Source organism: Siniperca chuatsi, linkage group LG20, assembly GCF_020085105.1.
Source record: "Siniperca chuatsi isolate FFG_IHB_CAS linkage group LG20, ASM2008510v1, whole genome shotgun sequence".
NCBI lineage: Eukaryota > Metazoa > Chordata > Actinopteri > Centrarchiformes > Sinipercidae > Siniperca > Siniperca chuatsi.
In genome coordinates, this window is record NC_058061.1 from 17,778,537 (window position 1) to 17,796,948 (window position 18,412).

At 42.5% G+C, this 18,412-nt stretch overlaps 2 protein-coding genes across 9 annotated transcripts in view; one reads left to right on the forward strand and one right to left on the reverse strand.

Moving 5' to 3' along the window:
• The window catches only part of ep300a (E1A binding protein p300 a), a 29,498-nt gene extending 23,875 nt beyond the window's left edge, over positions 1 to 5,623 (forward strand). For all 5 annotated transcript variants that reach the window (XM_044178152.1, XM_044178155.1, XM_044178153.1 and 2 more), the window contains exon 31: positions 36 to 5,623. In XM_044178152.1, coding sequence (XP_044034087.1) covers positions 36 to 3,329 — 3,294 coding nt within the window. In that variant the 3' untranslated portion in view covers positions 3,330 to 5,623. The remainder of the gene's footprint in view (positions 1 to 35) is intronic.
• A 1,334-nt stretch (positions 5,624 to 6,957) lies between these two features.
• On the reverse strand, positions 6,958 to 18,312 carry cbx7b (chromobox homolog 7b). Of its 4 annotated transcripts, none has more exons than XM_044179260.1 (7): positions 17,315 to 18,312; positions 15,063 to 15,106; positions 14,654 to 14,730; positions 14,408 to 14,473; positions 13,068 to 13,131; positions 12,537 to 12,837; positions 6,958 to 11,360 (listed from the first exon to the last, which is right to left on the reverse strand). In XM_044179260.1, exons 2-7 carry the CDS (start codon positions 15,072 to 15,074, stop codon positions 11,158 to 11,160), a joined length of 723 nt encoding a protein of 240 aa, XP_044035195.1. In that variant the 5' UTR covers positions 15,075 to 15,106; positions 17,315 to 18,312; the 3' UTR covers positions 6,958 to 11,157. The 4 variants fall into 4 exon arrangements, with proteins under 4 accessions (XP_044035195.1, XP_044035196.1, XP_044035194.1 ...); XM_044179261.1 differs by having other exon boundaries at positions 14,654 to 14,815; XM_044179259.1 differs by lacking the exon at positions 14,654 to 14,730.
• Positions 18,313 to 18,412: the final 100 nt, after the last annotated feature.

Genomic DNA, 18,412 nt, shown 5'->3' on the forward strand with positions numbered 1-18,412 from the left:
AACATTTCTACTGTCATTTATTCCATCCCTCACAGGATTACGACCTTTGCATCACATGTTACAACACTAAGAGCCACGAGCACAAGATGGAGAAGTTAGGCCTTGGTTTGGATGATGAGAGCAGCAATCAGGCTGCCGCTACCACTCAGAGCCCTGGAGACTCTCGCCGCCTCAGTATCCAGCGCTGCATCCAGTCCCTCGTCCACGCCTGCCAGTGTCGAAACGCAAACTGCTCCCTGCCGTCCTGCCAGAAGATGAAACGCGTTGTTCAGCACACAAAAGGCTGCAAGAGAAAAACCAACGGTGGCTGCCCTATTTGCAAGCAGCTTATCGCGTTGTGTTGCTACCACGCGAAGCACTGTCAGGAGAACAAATGCCCAGTTCCATTCTGCCTAAACATCAAGCACAAGCTCCGCCAGCAGCAGCTGCAGCACAGGCTCCAGCAAGCTCAGATGCTAAGAAGGAGGATGGCCAGCATGCAGAGAGTGGGACAACCCACTCCTGGAGGAGCTCCTGGAGGCAATGGCCTGCCCTCTCCAGGAGCCAACAATGGAGCAACAGGTCCTGGTACACCTACATCTGTGGGCACGCAGCCTCCTACCCCACAGACACCCACCCAGGGGAACATGCCTGCACTTCCTCAGCAGCAGGGAGTTGGGATCGGGGGAATGGGAACTCCAGGCCAGCAACAGCAGGTTCAGCAGCAAGGTGGTACCATGCCCCCTCAACACCATCTCCATCAGTTTCAGCCAGTGGGTGGAGGGGGGATAATGAACTCTCCTCAGCAGCAGATGGTGTCTCAGCTCCAGCAGCAGCCTCCCAATGTCCAGCAACTCCAGCAGCAGCAGCACCCTGGTGGTTTGCCTCCGTACAACCCCAGACCACCTGGAGCCTCTCCTCTCCACCAGTCCCTGGGCAAACCTGGACTGGGTCCAGCCACCCCACCCCAGCAGCAGCAGCAGCAACAACCCAACCAGGGCCAGGGGTCCATGCCTGTACAAGGTCAGCAGCAAGGGCCCCCTCTGGCTGCTGTAGAGACAGCCCTAAAAATCCAGCGCCTTGCAGAGACCCAGAGACAGATGGCTCAGGCCCAGGCCCAAGCCCAGATACGTGGTTTGGGACAAGGAGGCATGATACCCCCACATCCTCACCACCAGAACACCCAGGCCCCGATGGGCATGCCCCACATTGGGGCCCAAGGCATGCCCCCCCAGGCTCAGGGAGTTGTTGGCAGGACTATGTTAGACCCACAGCAACAGGGAATGCTAGCAGGGATGCAGCAAGGCGGCCCTCAGTCGCAGTTGTCACCTCAAGTTCAGCAGCAGCTTCAGCAAGTCCAGCAGGGAGGTGGTGGACAACTTCAGTCAACAAACCAGCAGTGGGGTGCTGGGGGACCAGCCATGAACCCACAACAAAGGCCAGGCATGATGGGTCACATGGCACCACAGCAACAGCCAGCAGTTGCTCAACAACAGCAGCAGCCGATGAATCCGCAACAACCACAACCAGGAAACCGCGGGCTGATGCAGGTAATGGGTGTGTCGGGAGGGGCTGCAGGGGCACCTACAGGTGCAGCTGTATCAGGAAACCTGCCCCAGGCAGCACTACAAGACCTCCTGAGAACACTGCGCTCCCCAAGCTCACCCCTTCAACAGCAGCAAGTCCTCAACATCCTTCGTTCCAACCCAACCCTCATGGCTGCTTTTATCAGGCAGAGAGCAGCCAGATATCAAGGTGGTCAAAGTGGCCCTGGAGGAGTGGGAGGGCCTCCACAAGGGGGCCCTGGAGGTGTGAGGTTCCAAGGGGGTGCTGGAGGGCTGCCTGGTGTAGGAGGGCCCGTGGCTAACCAACTTGCTAATATGGATGGGCAACAGCAGGTTAACCAGGCAGGCCAGCCAGGGATGAACATGGCTCAGGGTGGGGGAGGGAATATGCCCACCATGGCTCAACTTCAGCAGTTACAACAGCAGCAACAACAGCGCCCAATGTTGCCTGGGAATCTACAGCAACAGCAAATGGCTGCATTACAGCAGCAGCAACAACAACAGCAACAACAACAGCAACAACAACAGGGAGCAATGCAAGCAGGGCAACAAAGCATGACTAATATGACTCCACAGTTCAGAGAGCTGCTGATGAGAAGACACCTGCAACAACAGCAGCAGCAACAACAGCAGCAGCAACAACAACAACAACAACAGCAGCAACAACAACAACAACAACAACAACAACAACAACAACAACAACAACAACAACAACAACAGCAGCAGCAGCAGCAGCAGCAGATGGGAAACCACGGGCAGTTCCAGCAGCCTCAAGGAGTCCAGCAGCAGCAAGGCCAACAAGGCTTCATGCAGCCTGGCCAGGGACAGCCAGGGATACCCCCCTCTTCCCAACCCCAGCCTGGGGGTGGCGGCGTAGGGGGTCCCCAGCAGCAGCAAGGAGGACCACAGGGTGGGCCAGGACAGCTAGGCCAGCAACAGGGCTATCCCAACCCCATGTCACAAGTAGCTGCAGCACTTCAGCAAAGGCTCCAGCATCAGATGCAGATGCAGCAGCAGCAGCAGCAGCAACAGCAACAGCAGCAACAAAGTTCAATGGGTGGGCTTCAAGGACAAGATGGAGGACCCGGTGGAGGCACTGGAGGACCTCCGCTACAGCCTGGACAAGGTGGAGCAGGGCAGGGGCAACAACAGCAAGGTGGAGTGGGCGGAGGGGGTGGTGGGCCCCCATTGCAGCAGACGTCCCAAGGCATGCTTCACCAGAACATCCACCAGAGGATCCTGCAGCAGCAGCACCTTGGTGGGGGCTCCCCAGCCCACCACAGCAGTCCCATGAGTCCCCAGCAGATGGTGCAGTCCCCCCACCCCCATCTCCAAGGACAAGGAGGGCTTGGTCCAGCAGGGTCGCTCAGCAGTCAGGTCAGGTCACCTCAGCCCTCGCCAAGGCCACAGTCGCAGCCTCCGCACTCCAGCCCGTCCCCACGCATGCAGCCCTCCTCCCAACCTCAGCCCTCACCTCATCGCATCTCCCCGCAGACCCAGACTGGCTCACCACACCCAGGCCACCTAAGCCAACATCACCCCAGTATGGCACCACCCCAACCTCCGCAACCCCAGCAGCAAGCGTTATCTCAGCAGCAGCCAGGTAGTTCTGTAGATCCTGGTCAGTTCAGCTCAGACCAGAACTCCATCATGTCCCAACTGAGTGGGATGACAGGGATGCATGGTGGGCAGGGGGGACAGTCGGACATGTTGGGTGGGAATAATAACAGCAGCAACAACCAGGAGCTGGGAACGAACATTAACCACAGTTTAGACCATATGTAGCCTTGACTCCATACTGTCTCTCTGTTTTGATGCTCTGATCAGTTGCCCCAAATGACAAACTGCCATGAAAGGAGAGCGAGGCGGGACTACGGCTTTGGGGTTTTAGAAGTTTTTATTTTTTATTTAAATATTTTTGTGATGTATAAATAAGAACTGAAGTTTCCTTCCTATGGGAGATGCAACATAAATCTTAGAAGTCAATAAATGAATAAATTAAAACAATGGTAAGTTATTGCTGTTAATATATATCTATATATTTTTGCCAATTGTGTACAAAAAGGTGGAAGGGCAGTGTTTCAGGTTGAAGATATTTCTTCCTTAGTCTAACACTATTTTTGGGGACTGAGAATTTTGCCTTTTTATGAATATTTTTAAGATTTAAAATGTGGCTAAAAATTAAAGTGAGTTAACACGATGTACCTTTTTTATTGTTTTTCTCCTCAAATACCCAGTCATAATTGTATCTATTTTGCAGAGAGTAAGTATATTTTATTTCTGAATTATTATTTTCTTTCACTCAATGCATCGTAAAACAAGCATCAACATATCCTCTGTTACAGGAGTCGTCTTCTGGACAGTTTTCACAGCAATGTACATTTTACAGCAACTGCAACAATTCGCATACATAGCATTTATCGTATTCGATAGGGGTCTGCGTTAAATGCAGTTTGGTTTTGACAAGTTTCCTAGTTTGTTTTTTTTGACAGGGTTTATAGGTTGGAATTAAACCTCAACAGTGTTTTGGGGAGTGGGTGTCACTGACTGTGGGTTTGGTTGTATTTTTCTGCAAATGGCCAGATCCGCAGAACAAATCATTGCACCCGTGGGCCACCTCTCCACCCTCCATCTTCAGTTCTCCTATGAATGTGCACACCTTCCTTACCCTGACCCCCACCCCCTGCAAAAAATGGAGGGATGAACTGTTGATGTCCCATCGTCTAGCTGTCACGAAGCGTAGTGTGCTCCTGTTTCAAGATGGCTGATATTAAAAGGTTGTACGTGTACATATATTACAACCTTGTTTATGAACTGTGACAAGGAGAAGAGGATGATAAAGTTGTCTGTTTTTTGGACTGCAGAGGTTTAAGAAAATCTGCCTGTATAATGAACGCCCAACAGTTTCCTTTTCAGTAGTCTTTTCTCTATTTCCCCTTTGTTCCTCAACCTCATGACTGCCTCTCAGCCACAAGATTTAATTCAATGTTAGTACTGTACAAAGTAAGAAATGGTGGACTTAGATACTGTTTTTGTAATGAAAGTGAAAGATGTAAAAACAAAAAAAAAAAAAAACAACTGTACATACTTTAAACCTTATGAGCAGAGAAATTATTTTCTGCTGCTTGTTTCCCCTCTTGTTTGATTGGATATTTGCTGTATCTGTAAAAAGTACTCCTGAGCTACTGTACAGTATTGAGATTTTTTCTAAAAGGTACAGTATGGGGTGTAGTAGGTCACAAGCACCAATGCGCCTTTTTCTGTGTATTTTTGACATGGTTTTAGGAAGGGGAGGGGTTATTGCAACAAGTCACACACCTGAACAATCTCAAAACTTAGACGTGAAACCTGCACGAAGTACAGCCTGAGGCAGCCGTTGATTAAAGGTGTGATCTGAAAGAAATTTGGTCATTTAGCTTTTTATGGAGAGGACTGAAGACACAATATTCACATGCTCACTATTTTTCTCAAAAGGTTGGGCTTGCTGGGTATGGGGAGGGAACGCATCAGAACCAGGTGGCAATATATCTTGAGACTTATTTTATAAGAAAAAACAAGGAAAAACTGTCTTTTATATATAGATATATTATTTAATTTTATTTTTTTGGAAATAAAACTTGAAGCTACAGGAATTATTAGATAAAACGTTTTGTTTTTTATTAAAGATGTTATGGTGATGCAAAAAGACACTGCAGACAGTCATTCAGTTTGCCCTGGGGAGGCCGCCCGTGGAGTATATTATACCATCCTTTTTAAGAAATGTTTCATGTACATGAATATAGTTGTAAACATACTGAATCACTGTACAAACCGATGGCAACTGAACAAATAGTTTTGTTTTAATCATTTTTCTCCTAAAAAGAGACTGGAAATAAGACTATTTAAATATTTGTTTAGTATTCAAATGGAATCTTTGACCACTTTTTCGTTCCTCTTGTTAACAATTTTGGTGCTTGCTGAGAGAAAGCAAAAATAACTGTTTTCATTAGTTTCTTTTTTTAAGTTATTTTGGTGGTCTGATTGTTTTTTGCCAATAAATTAATTGTACAATAAAGTATGTTTGTACCATTGGAAAAATACCCAATTGTTTCCTCTTTTCTCACATTTATGTAAGATATTTTCTGCAGATGAATAAATGACTATTTAACAAACATTTGAGCATCACTCCATACGCTTATGATGATGGGCGAAAATGTTTTGTGTATTACCAGACAGATGATTAAGTAAACTTAATTGAATGACAAATTCCTGAGTGTGACCATCTCTTCGTTTTATTTACAGTGGTGTGCAAAAGTGTTTGCCTCCTTTCTGATTTCTTATTTTTTTGCATGTTTGTCACATTTTAAATGTTTCAGATCATCAAACAAATTTAAATATTAGTCAAAGATAACACAAGTAAACACAAAATACAGTTTTTAAATGAAGGTTGTTATTAAGGGAAAACAAAATCCAAACCTACATGACCCTGTGTGAAATAGTGATTGCCCCCTAAACTTAATAACTGGTTGGGCCACCCTTAGCAGCAACAACTGCAATCAAGCGTTTGCGATAACTTGCAATGTGTCTTTCACAGCGCTGTGGAGGAATTTTGGCCCACTCTTTACAGAATTGTTTTAAGTCAGCCACATTGGAGGGTTTTCGAGCATGAACTGCCTTTTTAAGGTCATGCCGCAGCATCTCCATAGGATTCAGGTCAGAACTTTGATTAGGCCACTCCAAAGAAGGGGGCAAATACTTTTGCACACCACTGTATATAAGCACCACTCAATGGAAATTCATGGTTTTTGTAGATTCAGGAAAAGTATCAATGTTCAACTTTTCTAATTTATTAACTGGGTTTGAATTGGTCACATTTCTAAAAAATCTAAGCGATCGCTATCGAAATTGTTTGTTTAAAAAATTATCAGCTGATATATATTTATCAGATTATTCACATCTAAAAAATGTTTTTATTGGCATAAGCTTCAAAAGCCTAGTATTGGTCGGGCTGTAGTTTAAGTACATGTAAATAAGGGACTATATGAAAATTATCGGGGCGAGGAGGTGGGCTGAATCTTATGTTTTCACAAAAAGCAAGACCCTCTCCAGCATTATCAGTATTTTCTTCGGACCCCTCCCCTTGACTTAGAAAAAAAAAAAAACTGTAACACCCTTCATTTCCCCTTTAGTAAGTAAAAGAGGCAAAGTATAAATAATTTAAGATAATGTAATCTAATTTAAATCTAAATATATTGATACTTAATGCTAATTTTCACAATAGCTACTAATTCGTACTAATTAAAGCCTTCAGTCATAGTGTTGAACATATGGCACTTGCAGACATGTAAACTTGTAATAATAGCTGAACACAATTTTAACGCATCCAACTGCATCCATGCGTAACTAGAAACAATAAGCAACTGAACAAGTTCGGTTAAAATGATATTAAACATGAGCAACATTTATTTTACTATTAACATAGAAATATTCTATACACAATTACACTTCATAGACTGGAGCAGGTAATGTGCAGGTTTACATCACAATAAAGTGCAAGGTTCTTCGCTCGGTGGTGGATGAAAGCAGCACAAGCGACCACATTAGGCAACGTCAAAACCAGGTGCTTGTTTTGTCATGTCAGTACATTTAAATATGGCATCAGCTCAGTGGTTATCAAACTGTATAAAAACTATTCTGTTCAGTCATCTGTGTGACAAATACACAGGTATCTTTAAAGAATAAATATACATTCAGGTCAATATAGAAAAATAACGACTTAAAATATGCATGTTTCACCCTCCCAAGATGGAGGGCTCACATCTTCCTCCCTTTTAAAGTCTCCTCATACGTCAAGTCTTAATCACATCAGTGGACGATCGTGCATTCAGACATACAGAAACCAAATAAGCCGGGGCAGTAATCGTGTCTGTGTGTGTGTGTGTATGTGTGTGTGTGTAGGATAGAGAGACATTAGCCCTACAGAAAAAAACAACATCAAAATTATGCAACATCAGGCACTTCCATTCCCTGCAGCTTCATTGTCACACAGAGACAGTTTTGAGATCACAAGACGCTGACCCATCATCCTCAGGGCGGGATAAACAACTTGTGGACCAATGGGACGCCACTGTGGGAGATTCCACAGGCGTGACACATCACATCAGCTCCTGTGTCCACGGGGCAGGAAGCCACCAGGGTGAGACCGATATACTGGGTTCAGAGTTGGGCTTTCATTTTTGAAATCAGGGATATTGGTCTTTTCAGTGTTTATCCCTGACCACAGTTAGAGGAAATAAGTCTGTAAAGCTGTGGGGAAACGTTTCATGTTCAATTTATGTGTTCTTATAAATTTGGTTAAATATTTTTTATAATTATTTTAATGATTTAGTTTTCTAACCATCTGATTGATAGAGGGGGCTTGGACACCCTGGTTAAGTCCATATTGGTCCATTGGATAATTTTCCTAAAGCATACTGCAAGTTTTTAGATGAATTTCCTACCTTCCAGGGGGCAACAGGTTTCAGTTTATTTCAGATGGAGTTTCTTCTGTTGTCATGGAATGGTAGATTTTGAAATTTCGCTATTGTTATCCTAAATATTTAATCATTATATTGTTATTAGTGATATCTAAATCCATTTGTATTTCTGTCATTATAACATATTAATATTATCCTACTAATACTTATCCTATTAGTAATAGACCTTAAGGTGAGATTGTTTTGTTAACTGTGTCCATGATCAAGAATGAACCTCTACTTGCACTTGATTTTCATGCCATAATGACTTGATATAACCTTGCAATATGCAATCCATGCCAGTGAACATCCATTTGCTTTTGCTTTTTTAGCCTACCTTACACGAATGCGATGCCATGAGGAGACTGTTTGGAAAGCTCTCCTTGTTGGCGCATTCAAGTGTCTTCACATCCGAGACTTAGAGCGGTGGTTCCTGACCGTTTTTGTTTGTTACCCCTTAATGGATAGGTTCACATTTTTTCAAATCTGTCTCACAACAATAGTCAGGTGCCCGTATGAAACAGAGTTTTGCTTGCTGTGATCATTCCTTCTGTTCATACAGAACAGATCCCTTTCAAATGTGCCAAATTGGGGACAAAATCCACAGTCTCCTGTTAGTGCAAAAATGTATTCAAAATTTTATCTGAAGCTAATATGATGCTTCTGTGGTCTTTTTGTGGAAGTTGGAAGATGTCCACTTGATGTATTGAACTCAGACTGCTAACGCCTCACATCAGCTTCAGATAAACTTTGGAATTTATTTTTGCAGAATCGGGACTGTGGATTTTGTCCCCCATCACTTACACTGACAGCACAGTAGGAAGGGATCTCTTAATGGCCAGTATGAACAGGAGGAATGAGTACAGAAGGCAAAGACGGTTTCACTGTTAATATGACCTATTGTTTTAAGACAAACTAAATTGTGAACCTATCCTTTAATATAAGGGAATTCAACCTCCTCGTCATAGGCTGCATGTCTAGAAGTTGTAAGCTGATTGTTTCATTTGAATAATTTTTAAAGGCCTGAAAGGTTAAAACTACAGCATTTCACAAAACAAAAGCAAATATTAGAGAAAAGTCTGAAAAACAAACATAATTTTGTGTATCAGAATTTAGATTATTTTTTACTTCCTACAGGGGCAATCATCCCACGACCTACTAGACCAAGGCAAAAACTGCTAAATTCACATGATTCTTGTAATGTCCACATTGCTTACACTTTGTCTTCAAAGTTTAATTTTATAGCAGTACATCTTCTGAATGCAATGCTTTTTATCAGCTAACTGCAGGTAAAGTTTCTCAAACTGTACCTACTTGCAACTGCATTATTACATTACTATAACACAGCTTAATAAATAAAGTAGGCACATTGTTAGCTGTCTCAAACACTTTTTAAGAGTGCAAGTTGATTTTGGTGCCTTTGTGAAAGGTAACTGGAAGGTAGGAAATCGATAACACCTTTTGGTACTTTTTCTAAAATACTTGTAAACTATGTGTGATTTACCCTGTCGGTCAAACTCTACAAAGAGGCTCCTGATGGACACATAAACCCTTGATGATGATGAACAGTAAATACAGTGCAATTCCATAGTACATTCTGTTATCAAGTCGCAACTAGTTTTCTAATTTTGGGTACAACACTTGTATGGTGTGTTGTATGTTTTGAGATGAAGAGCTGGGTGGACAGAGAAAACTACACTGTGTGTCTTTGCATTGATATAACTGTACTGGAGGAGAAAAGCATGCAGGCGGATCAAATCATCTCTCAGAGGATTTTGAAACGCATGCAAGACTAAGCCACGTGTTGTACAGTAGTAACAGTCTATGTGTTCACAGGTTACAGGTACAGCACTGCATGTTAGTATGGGACTGACAGCTATGCTCACCTTACTGTAGTTTGGAGTATGTACAATACGTTGAGTCCAGTACTGAACGGTTAGCTTAGTATGGAAGAGAGACAGAAACAGCAGCCATGTTTACATGCACAGAGAACTCTTCTTTCTCCACATGATTACTCACGTCACTTGATTTTAGGTAACTAAATGTAAATGTCATAACTCTGCTACTGTGCTACTTAATAGTCTTGTACTACTACATTTATCTGATGACTGTAGTTACTATTTACTTTGCAAAAAACCCCCAATAAAAAAAAAAAATATGAGATGATATAAGAACATGAATGTTTTCATCCATGAAGCCCATTCTGTTAACCGCTTTAAAGGTACCCTGTAGAGTTTTTGACCACTAGTAGTGCTATGGAGCAATGTTTTGATGAGTGGGTCCCCGTTTTGTTGCCGATGTGATACATTCCACTGATCTACAGGTGGCAGTAATGCACCAAAAAAAATCGTCTTTGCAAACGTTTGAGGAAGGAAATGCATTAGACGCGTTTGTTAGACCTCAAGGATACACACAATGCTTTTGGTGAGTAACACTGGGTGTAAACATAACTGTTTAAAAGAAAACTCTACAGGGTACCTTTAAGGTGGAAAAGACCCACTACAAAAAAAAGATCATAAAATACCTGTATTGTAAGAAGTCAGAGATTCCTTAGGTAGGAGTGAGACTTCCGGCTTTATTAAGCCACTTTATGACTCGTACCCTCACTCCACTTGACTCACCTGCTTAGTCTCATTTTCAACTGTTTGACAGTCTCAGCCAAAGTGCGCACCCCCAAAATCGACCTAAATCTGACAGCCATATATGGACCACAGCTCGCTCACATTTGGTCCTCCAGTGCCAGTGATCGCACCTCAATCAGCCTGGCGACTTGGGTCACACTTTTTGTTCTAGAATAGAAGTCACAACCAGTTATAGCTATCTAATACTCCTTTAAATCAAGGCAACTCAGTTCCACCGTATAGAAGGTGAACAGCTCAACCTAAATATAACATTAACTGGAGTTTGGCTTATATCCAGGTGGCTCTGTGCATGTAAACGTACCACTGACCAGGCTGGAAGTAGCTGGCAAGAGGAAGAGCAGAGTGAGACGTTATAGAGAGGGAGTTAAAACACCAACCCAGGCCCTCAACCACCATTCGCACACTGTGATGAAGCCACAGCCACCAACTCCCTCTCGCAGTGCCCTCCCCACCAACCTACTCAGACTTCATCACATTTCAGACCTCCAGGCCCCAGTCTCTGAAGAAGCCTTTGGCCACTCTTGACTCTCTGAAAGTCACTGTGAGGGAGTTGAGAGTGACGTCTGTGACTGTCACCTCCCCCGGACGGATAATGGGTCTCCAGAGGTCTTCCGGCTTCTCTGATGCAGTGACCTCCTGTGGTCCGATAGTGGAGCTCCACTCGTCTGTCCTTTCCTGTCCTGAGCGAGACAGCAACATGGAGAGAGTTGCAGTCAGACAATGATTGCATCAAGCCTATCACATGTGTACTGTTATTGAGTTAACCTCCCTGGACTGACCTGGATAGATTATCTCTGCTCTGATAGATGTTATAAACTGACAAAGGCAGATAGGGTGCATTTGGCTGCAGGAACAGACAGCTCTGAGTGCTTCTGAGGTGATAGGGAGGACAGAAGTGCCCCATTCTGCACTCCACATCATTATTTTCAGAAGATTTAGTAATGTCTCACCTTTAAATTGTTAAAATGGATTCTACTACTCTGTCTTCCACGTCCCTAGAACCAGCCACGATGCCAGGAGTCAGCATGCCTAGGTCCCCGCATTTGCCTGCCGCCCGGCTGACAGTGCCTATTCCTGCGGGCGGTGGGTCCACAGGGCACCGTTGTACCAGACCATTGTGGTGAAGAGGGAGCTGAGCCGGAAGGCAACGCTTTTGATTTACCAGTCCATCTACGTTCCAACACTCACCTGTGGTCATGAGCTTTGGGTAGCGACAGAAAGATTGCAGATACAAGCGGCCGAAATTAGTTTCCTTCATAGGGTGGCTGGGCTCATGCTTAGAAATAGGGTAAGAAGCTCGGACATCCGGAGGAAGCTCGTAGTAGAGCCGTTGCTCCTTCAGGAGCCAGTTGATGTGGTTTGGGTATCTGATCAGGATGCCTCCTGGGCGCCTTCCTTTGGAGGTTTTCCGGGCACGTCCAACTTGTTGGAGACCTGGGGTCTCCTACCAGATGGACGTCTGGACTACCTTGCTTAGCCTGCTGCCACCGTGATCCAGCCCCGGATAAGCGGCAGAAAGTGGATGGATGGATGATGGATTGTAACTGTCAAACTACAAATTCATTATTCATTCATTCATTTACATTTGCTATGGTGTCAAGCTTTCAACTTTCAAGTAAAGGGACTTTACACTATGGGACAGACTGTTTGACTGTCATTAGATCTTTTAGGTTGCCACTTTAATATCAGCATGATTTGCTCTTGAATCACCTCAGGATGGAGGAAGTTTAAGATTTTTGGTTGCATGCCCAATAAAAAAAAAAGCCTGTGCATGGCCGTGCCTACTAGAGGGTTCACAAAGAGTCAAGTAAACTGGGTCGTGATGCTGATTAGAGTCTACTGGCTGACCGACTTACCATTTAAAATGCCTCCTCTCTTCTCTGTTGTCTCCTTTAGAGCCTCCTCTTTCTCCCCCACTCTATCCTCCTCATCTTCTACAATGTCCTCCTCCTCATCTTCCTCTCCCCGGCTTTCCCAGTCCTCTTGTGTAGGACTTGGAGGGTTTGAGTCAAGGCACTTGAACTGTGACCTCCTGGGTTTGTACGGCTGATCCTCATCCTCAGGGACCAAAGAGCGTGTCAGAGAGAGACGTAGGCGAGGTGGAGGTTTCTCTGGAGTCTTGTGAGCACTGCGGAGATCCATGGTGTAGACAGTATTCTGAATAAATATCAAAGAGAGAACACTTAAAAATTTAAACTTTAATTACTTGAAAATTCAATCAGAATCATTTGAGTAAACTGCTCAAACTGCAAATGAACTATGGTATAGAGCACAATCACTGAAAAAAGCCAACAAGGGGAAAGGAAAGAGAGTTGTATAAACCAGTAAAAAGTCATGTAGAAAAAAAACGCCACTCTTCAACTGTTTTATTGAGCTCCAAACTTTACCTGCAGGGGTCTTTTGGCTTTAGATCCTTTTCTCCTGTGACCCAGAGCTCTGTCTCTCTGCTCTCTAAAAAGCCAAGCATACTGTTAAAAAGAGGCGGATGGCAAAATGTCCTCTGTACATATGTTTGATGACCATTTTAAAAGCTGTTCTTAGGCTCTGTTTGTGTCTAGATGTTTCATGTTTTCATAAGAAAAACGTATCCAGGGTATAAGCAACAAAACATTGGTTCCAAAGGTAACCTGCAGAGTTTTTGACTGCTACTAGCACTATGGAGCAGTGTTATACTAGTGGGTCACTGTGTTGTTTGTTGTGCATGCCTCCAAGGACGCACATCCGTGCGCATGTGGGTCACACAATTCACAATGCACCAGCGAAGGCAGGGAAGAAGACTGCTTGCAAGTAAACATGGATGTAGACAACTTAAGAAAAATCGGCTTTGCAAATGTTGTTATTATCAATCAGTCAATCAATCAATCAATATTTATTGTCCCCAAGCAGGGACAGACCCCATTTGGTCTGCAGCCAGGTTATATCAGTCATAAAAACAGCAGTGAACCCCCCCCCCCCCCCCAAAAAAAAACCCAAACAGAAAGAAGCCACCCCCACAGACCAGCCTAGATTCTATAACTTCCAAGCCTACAGTCCAGTTAAGAAATGTATTCAACATCATATCACTTCAGTGGTTTCAAAACCTCTCGCCAAAGAACTGCAGTTGAAAATTAGCCAGCTGGCTAACGCTGGCACATTTACAGAAATGTTGATTAATGTGTGTTGGCCTTATAAATAGTTAAATGAAATGAACATGTTTGTTAGGCCTCAAAGATACACACAATGCATTTTGGTGAGTTACACTGAATGTAAACAGATACTTTGTTTACAAGAAATCCCTAGGGGGCACCTTTAAAGAAAATCTGACTTGAGTGCATGTAGGAAGCAAGCGTGCACGCATCATTCACATTAATGACATTGTTTACAACTGAAAGTAAACACCTAGCATCACTTATTATAAGTCCATCAGAATAATGACACCTTGTATAGGAGCCACCCACTTGTTTATTTTGCATGAGCATCCACATTAGATATTGTACCACCACCATTATAAATGTGGCCAGATGTGTGTCTGACCACTTTTGTAGATGATTTGTGAGGCAACATCCTCTTTACAGCTTTTGTGCCTTTAGATGTGGATTTTATGTGTTTTGGGAGATCTAGTTACAATCCAACAACCCAGGACATACGCTAATGCCAGCTGGAGAGAGGTCTTGGATCTGCGTCTTGCTCTGCTGAGTCATAATCTCTTTATGATTAATATCATGTAAGAAGAAAACTGGAGCCTTACTTCTCTTCATAGGCCTGCACTAAGCGCTGGTCCAGAATGTGTTCTTCAGGTTCCCATGTACTGTACCTACAAGATGTAAAAAATAGTATACAAGCCTCCTTCATTTTTGGATTTATTCATTTGTTACTGCATTCAGTCAAGTAATTAAATCAGTCTGCCTGTCTATTACTGCATTGTTTTTTTAACATTTTCTATTTTAAATTTTTATTTAAACAGTTACTATGTGTTGGCTGAAAAAGGGCTCACACAATGGCTCCATCTTCTTCGGTTCCACTAGAACAGTAACTGTGTGCTGAGCAAACGCTCTGAGTGGATGGTATCATCTACAGAGAGTCAACCAATCATTACTTTTTAATCACAAAGCGTGAAAGAACGGGTGGTGTTTCTGTTGCTGATATGGCAAATAACCTGATAAAAAAAAAAAAACACAATTTGGAAAAATATTTTCACAGTACTTTTAATCATCAGAGTTTCGATACAAATTATGAAAATTATGATACATATTGTGAAAAGTATGAAAATTATTTTTCATACTTTTTAGAACTTTATTAATAATTTTCTGTCGACATTGGTTGTACATGTCAATGTGAATATGATGCACATTTGTGAGTGTTATATAATCCATCAATCCTTCTTATTAAGTTTGCATACTTACTTTGGAGGCCATCCTTTCCACTTTAACAGATACTCCACATTCCCCTGTGGAGACATAACGTTTAAGAGACAAGAAGTTAATTTCATAAATGACATCACAGAATATACTGTAGCTTTTCACAGCCTTTCTAATACTACCCTAATACATGGGTGATGCATCATTGTCCCATCTACATCTATCAAATGTGACTTCTTTGCAGATGTCTGAGATGCTACATGTCTGATTTTGATAAAAACTGTGTTTAAGTGTTTCTTAGCAATGGCCAGCCTACTGGAGGTGCTACAATCAACAGACACAACTGTAAAATCAAATGTGATGTGATAGAGTTCACTCACCTCCTGAGGCAATCTTTATTAATTATAAATGTATAGTATCATACAAGTATATTATATGAAGATAGTCATGTAAGTAAAAAAAAATCCGAACTTACACTGTGTGTAGGAGGATGTTGCCATACCATCAGGCAATAGCTATAATTAACAGATAATGTAAAATGTACTGTATGTTTTCCATATACCTCAGTTAGTCATCCTCAGTGACATCATCCAATAATAACTGCCAAGCTCTCAAAGATATTCTCAGCAGGTGAAGTCACCACTTTTCCTGACTTCGTTTTACTCACAGTTCCCCATATACAGTAAAAAGGCTGTGAATGTGCCGTATATTGGGTGAGACTTGGGGCCTAAATGAACAGAATTGCATGTGCTTGTTCTTAAAAGCAAGTGCCCACATCTTCCATAACTTGCAATGTAGATCACATAATCAATTTTACCTATAAAGTATGTAAATATCATGCCCTCATAGGGTAATTAGTGCATCAGCAATATCAGGGTATCACCCAATATTTTACATATATCTGACAATTTGACATGTGTTTGAGTTGTGGATGGACAGATATAGTCCACCGAGTACTAGGCCTACATGTGGTTTTAACATTGGCCTACATACTGTATATTCTGTGTCTACTGAACCTTCACTTTTTACTCTACGAAGCCTCACTTTAAGCTTAACATCAAACCACGTATACAGTGTAGACAAAATAATATCAAGTAAATCTCCATTACAAACACAAATAAAACAGAAGTTCAAGTTGGGTTGCACACCAATTAGCGGTATCTTTCTACTCCTTATACTGTATATTTTGCCATATTGCTGTTGCTTGCATACACCTTGCAAATGCACTTAGTAAATGCAGCATGTCAGTGTTATGCACTTTGTGTACATTCTGTATTTTAGCGCAGAAATTATTACTTGATTAATCATTTAGTTGATTGACAGCAACTCTGATAGTCAACTAATTGTTTAACTCTTTAAATCAAGCAAAATGCCAAACATTTGCTGAATGTGAAGATTTTAAAGATGTTCTCTATTTTGCATTATTGTAAATTGAATACTTTTAGGTTTTGGACTTAGGATAAGACAAAACAAGGAATTTGAAGAAGTCACTTTTGGCTCTGGAAAATTGCATGGGCATTTTGACTCAACAGCAAATTGATTAATCAAAAAAATTGTCAACAGATGAATCAATAATCAAAATAATCTTTAGTTGCAGGCCCACTGCCTGTTAGAAGATGTACAATTTTGAGACTATTGCCCTTTACAGATTAAATTATTATTATTAGAAAATGCAGCTAATTGGGATAATGGCTAATATGCCCTTCCTCTGTGCTTATAGCATACTTGAGTATGGAACTAGAGTTCCTTTTATCATAAAGTGTTTCAATTATTTTGTCTACCCCTGTGGATTTAAACAGTTTATCAGTGTTAAATTGTTCCAAGAGATGTTTGTCATACCATAACAGTGATGGTGGTGGAGGTGGGGGGGTGACTAGTAAACAGAGGAGTTTCAGGGGCCCATGATTTCTAGCTGCGCACCTCATCTGTCAACACAATATGGTAACTTAGACCCAAATCCAATTAGCAAGCAAACAGGCCCAAAATGAAGGTGTTTGGTTGATAACGTCATCCCTTGCCCTCCTATCTAACCGGACACCTGACATGTTAAGCTGTAGTGCAACGACAACAACACTCTCCACGTTACATTAAAGGGACATGCTCCTTTAACCCGCCCCCTTTATACAGCCTGCAATTAGATAACCAGATTAGCCGCGCAATTCTGTTCATTTAAGCTCTCAAGCTTTCATTAGCATCCAAAGTAGCATGCCTTCCTCCCAAAAATGTGTCTCCTTCAAATGCTGACCGTCCCGCAGCTAAACGGACTGAGACACGTTGCCAAAATTTCTAACGGTTACCTTTCTAAATCTTTTCTTGACGATTGATTCAACAGCAAACACTTGCTCTCCAATCGCTGACAGCTCCATCTCTGTGCACGCCGCCGTCCGTTGGCTTTTAACTGTCAAAGTAACGTCTTCCGCCGTTACAAACTGAGCTAACGTTAACTGGTTATGACAGCGGTCCTTCGGTTCTGTCCTCTTCCGCCCGTTTCTCTCTCAGCAGCCTTGTTTTTCTGACAGTTTAAGGGCCCATTTATCCGGAGCGACTTCCTCGAGGTCTATCTTTCCGAGCGTCCAGTGACTTTACAAAATCTGCGACACATCTGCACACCGCTTCGCGCGCTCCCGTCTGCGAGAGCGCGCTCCCTTTTACAATGAGTCCGCGCGCGCCACCAGCTGCCTCATCATCCTCATCGTTCATCCAGTGTACGGAAGGATACCAAACCAGTGTGGGGTGAAGTACTCAGATCCTTCACTTGAGTAAAAATAGAAATACTGTGATGTGAAAATACTCTGTTACAAGTAAAATTCATTGCAGTCAAGGCAGAAAGTATCACTGGCAAAATGTACTTTATCAAAAGTAAAAGTAGGCTACTCATTGTGCAGAATGGCATCTGTGACTGATATATTATTAAATATTACATTAACAGATTGGTAATACTGATGAATAAATGAAAAAGTAGCATCTTACACTAGTAGTTGGTCAAAGTGATGCTACTTAAGTATATACAGTCTGTAGTTCAGTGGTAGGGGTCGGGACCCTCCAAAGGGTCACAAGATAAATCCAAGGGGTTGGGAGATGATTAATGGGGTAGGGGGAAAAAAGAAAAAACTTGTGCTTCACAAATTTTTTCACTTTTTGTATTTTTTGGAATGAGTCCATCTGAAAAGTTTAGTGGAGAAATCACTCTTTGGTGGAACTGCAAACAACCCATAAACGTCTAAAAACGGGGCAAGGGCCCCCGACAGACAGGTTTATTTTTTAACAGTGCACTATATTTTATGAGCTTTTCGTATGTTTTTGAATTGAAAATCTTACATTTGAAAAGTAACTACTACCACTACTGACCAAAACGTCCCCAATCAGGCAGAGAAGATGGACATCCTGCTCCATAA

Excerpts from the sequence above, each read along its gene's own strand:
- cbx7b (XM_044179259.1), bottom strand. The coding sequence starts at position 17,383 with ATGGAGCTGTCAGCGATTGGAGAGCAAGTGTTTGCTGTTGAATCAATC. Across the intron at positions 14,474-15,062 it reads TGGAAAGGATGGCCTCCAAA|GTACAGTACATGGGAACCTG; the intron begins GTAAGTATGCAA and ends TACATCTTGTAG. Across the intron at positions 11,361-12,536 it reads GAGAGGAGGCATTTTAAATG|GACAGGAAAGGACAGACGAG; the intron begins GTAAGTCGGTCA and ends TGTCTCGCTCAG.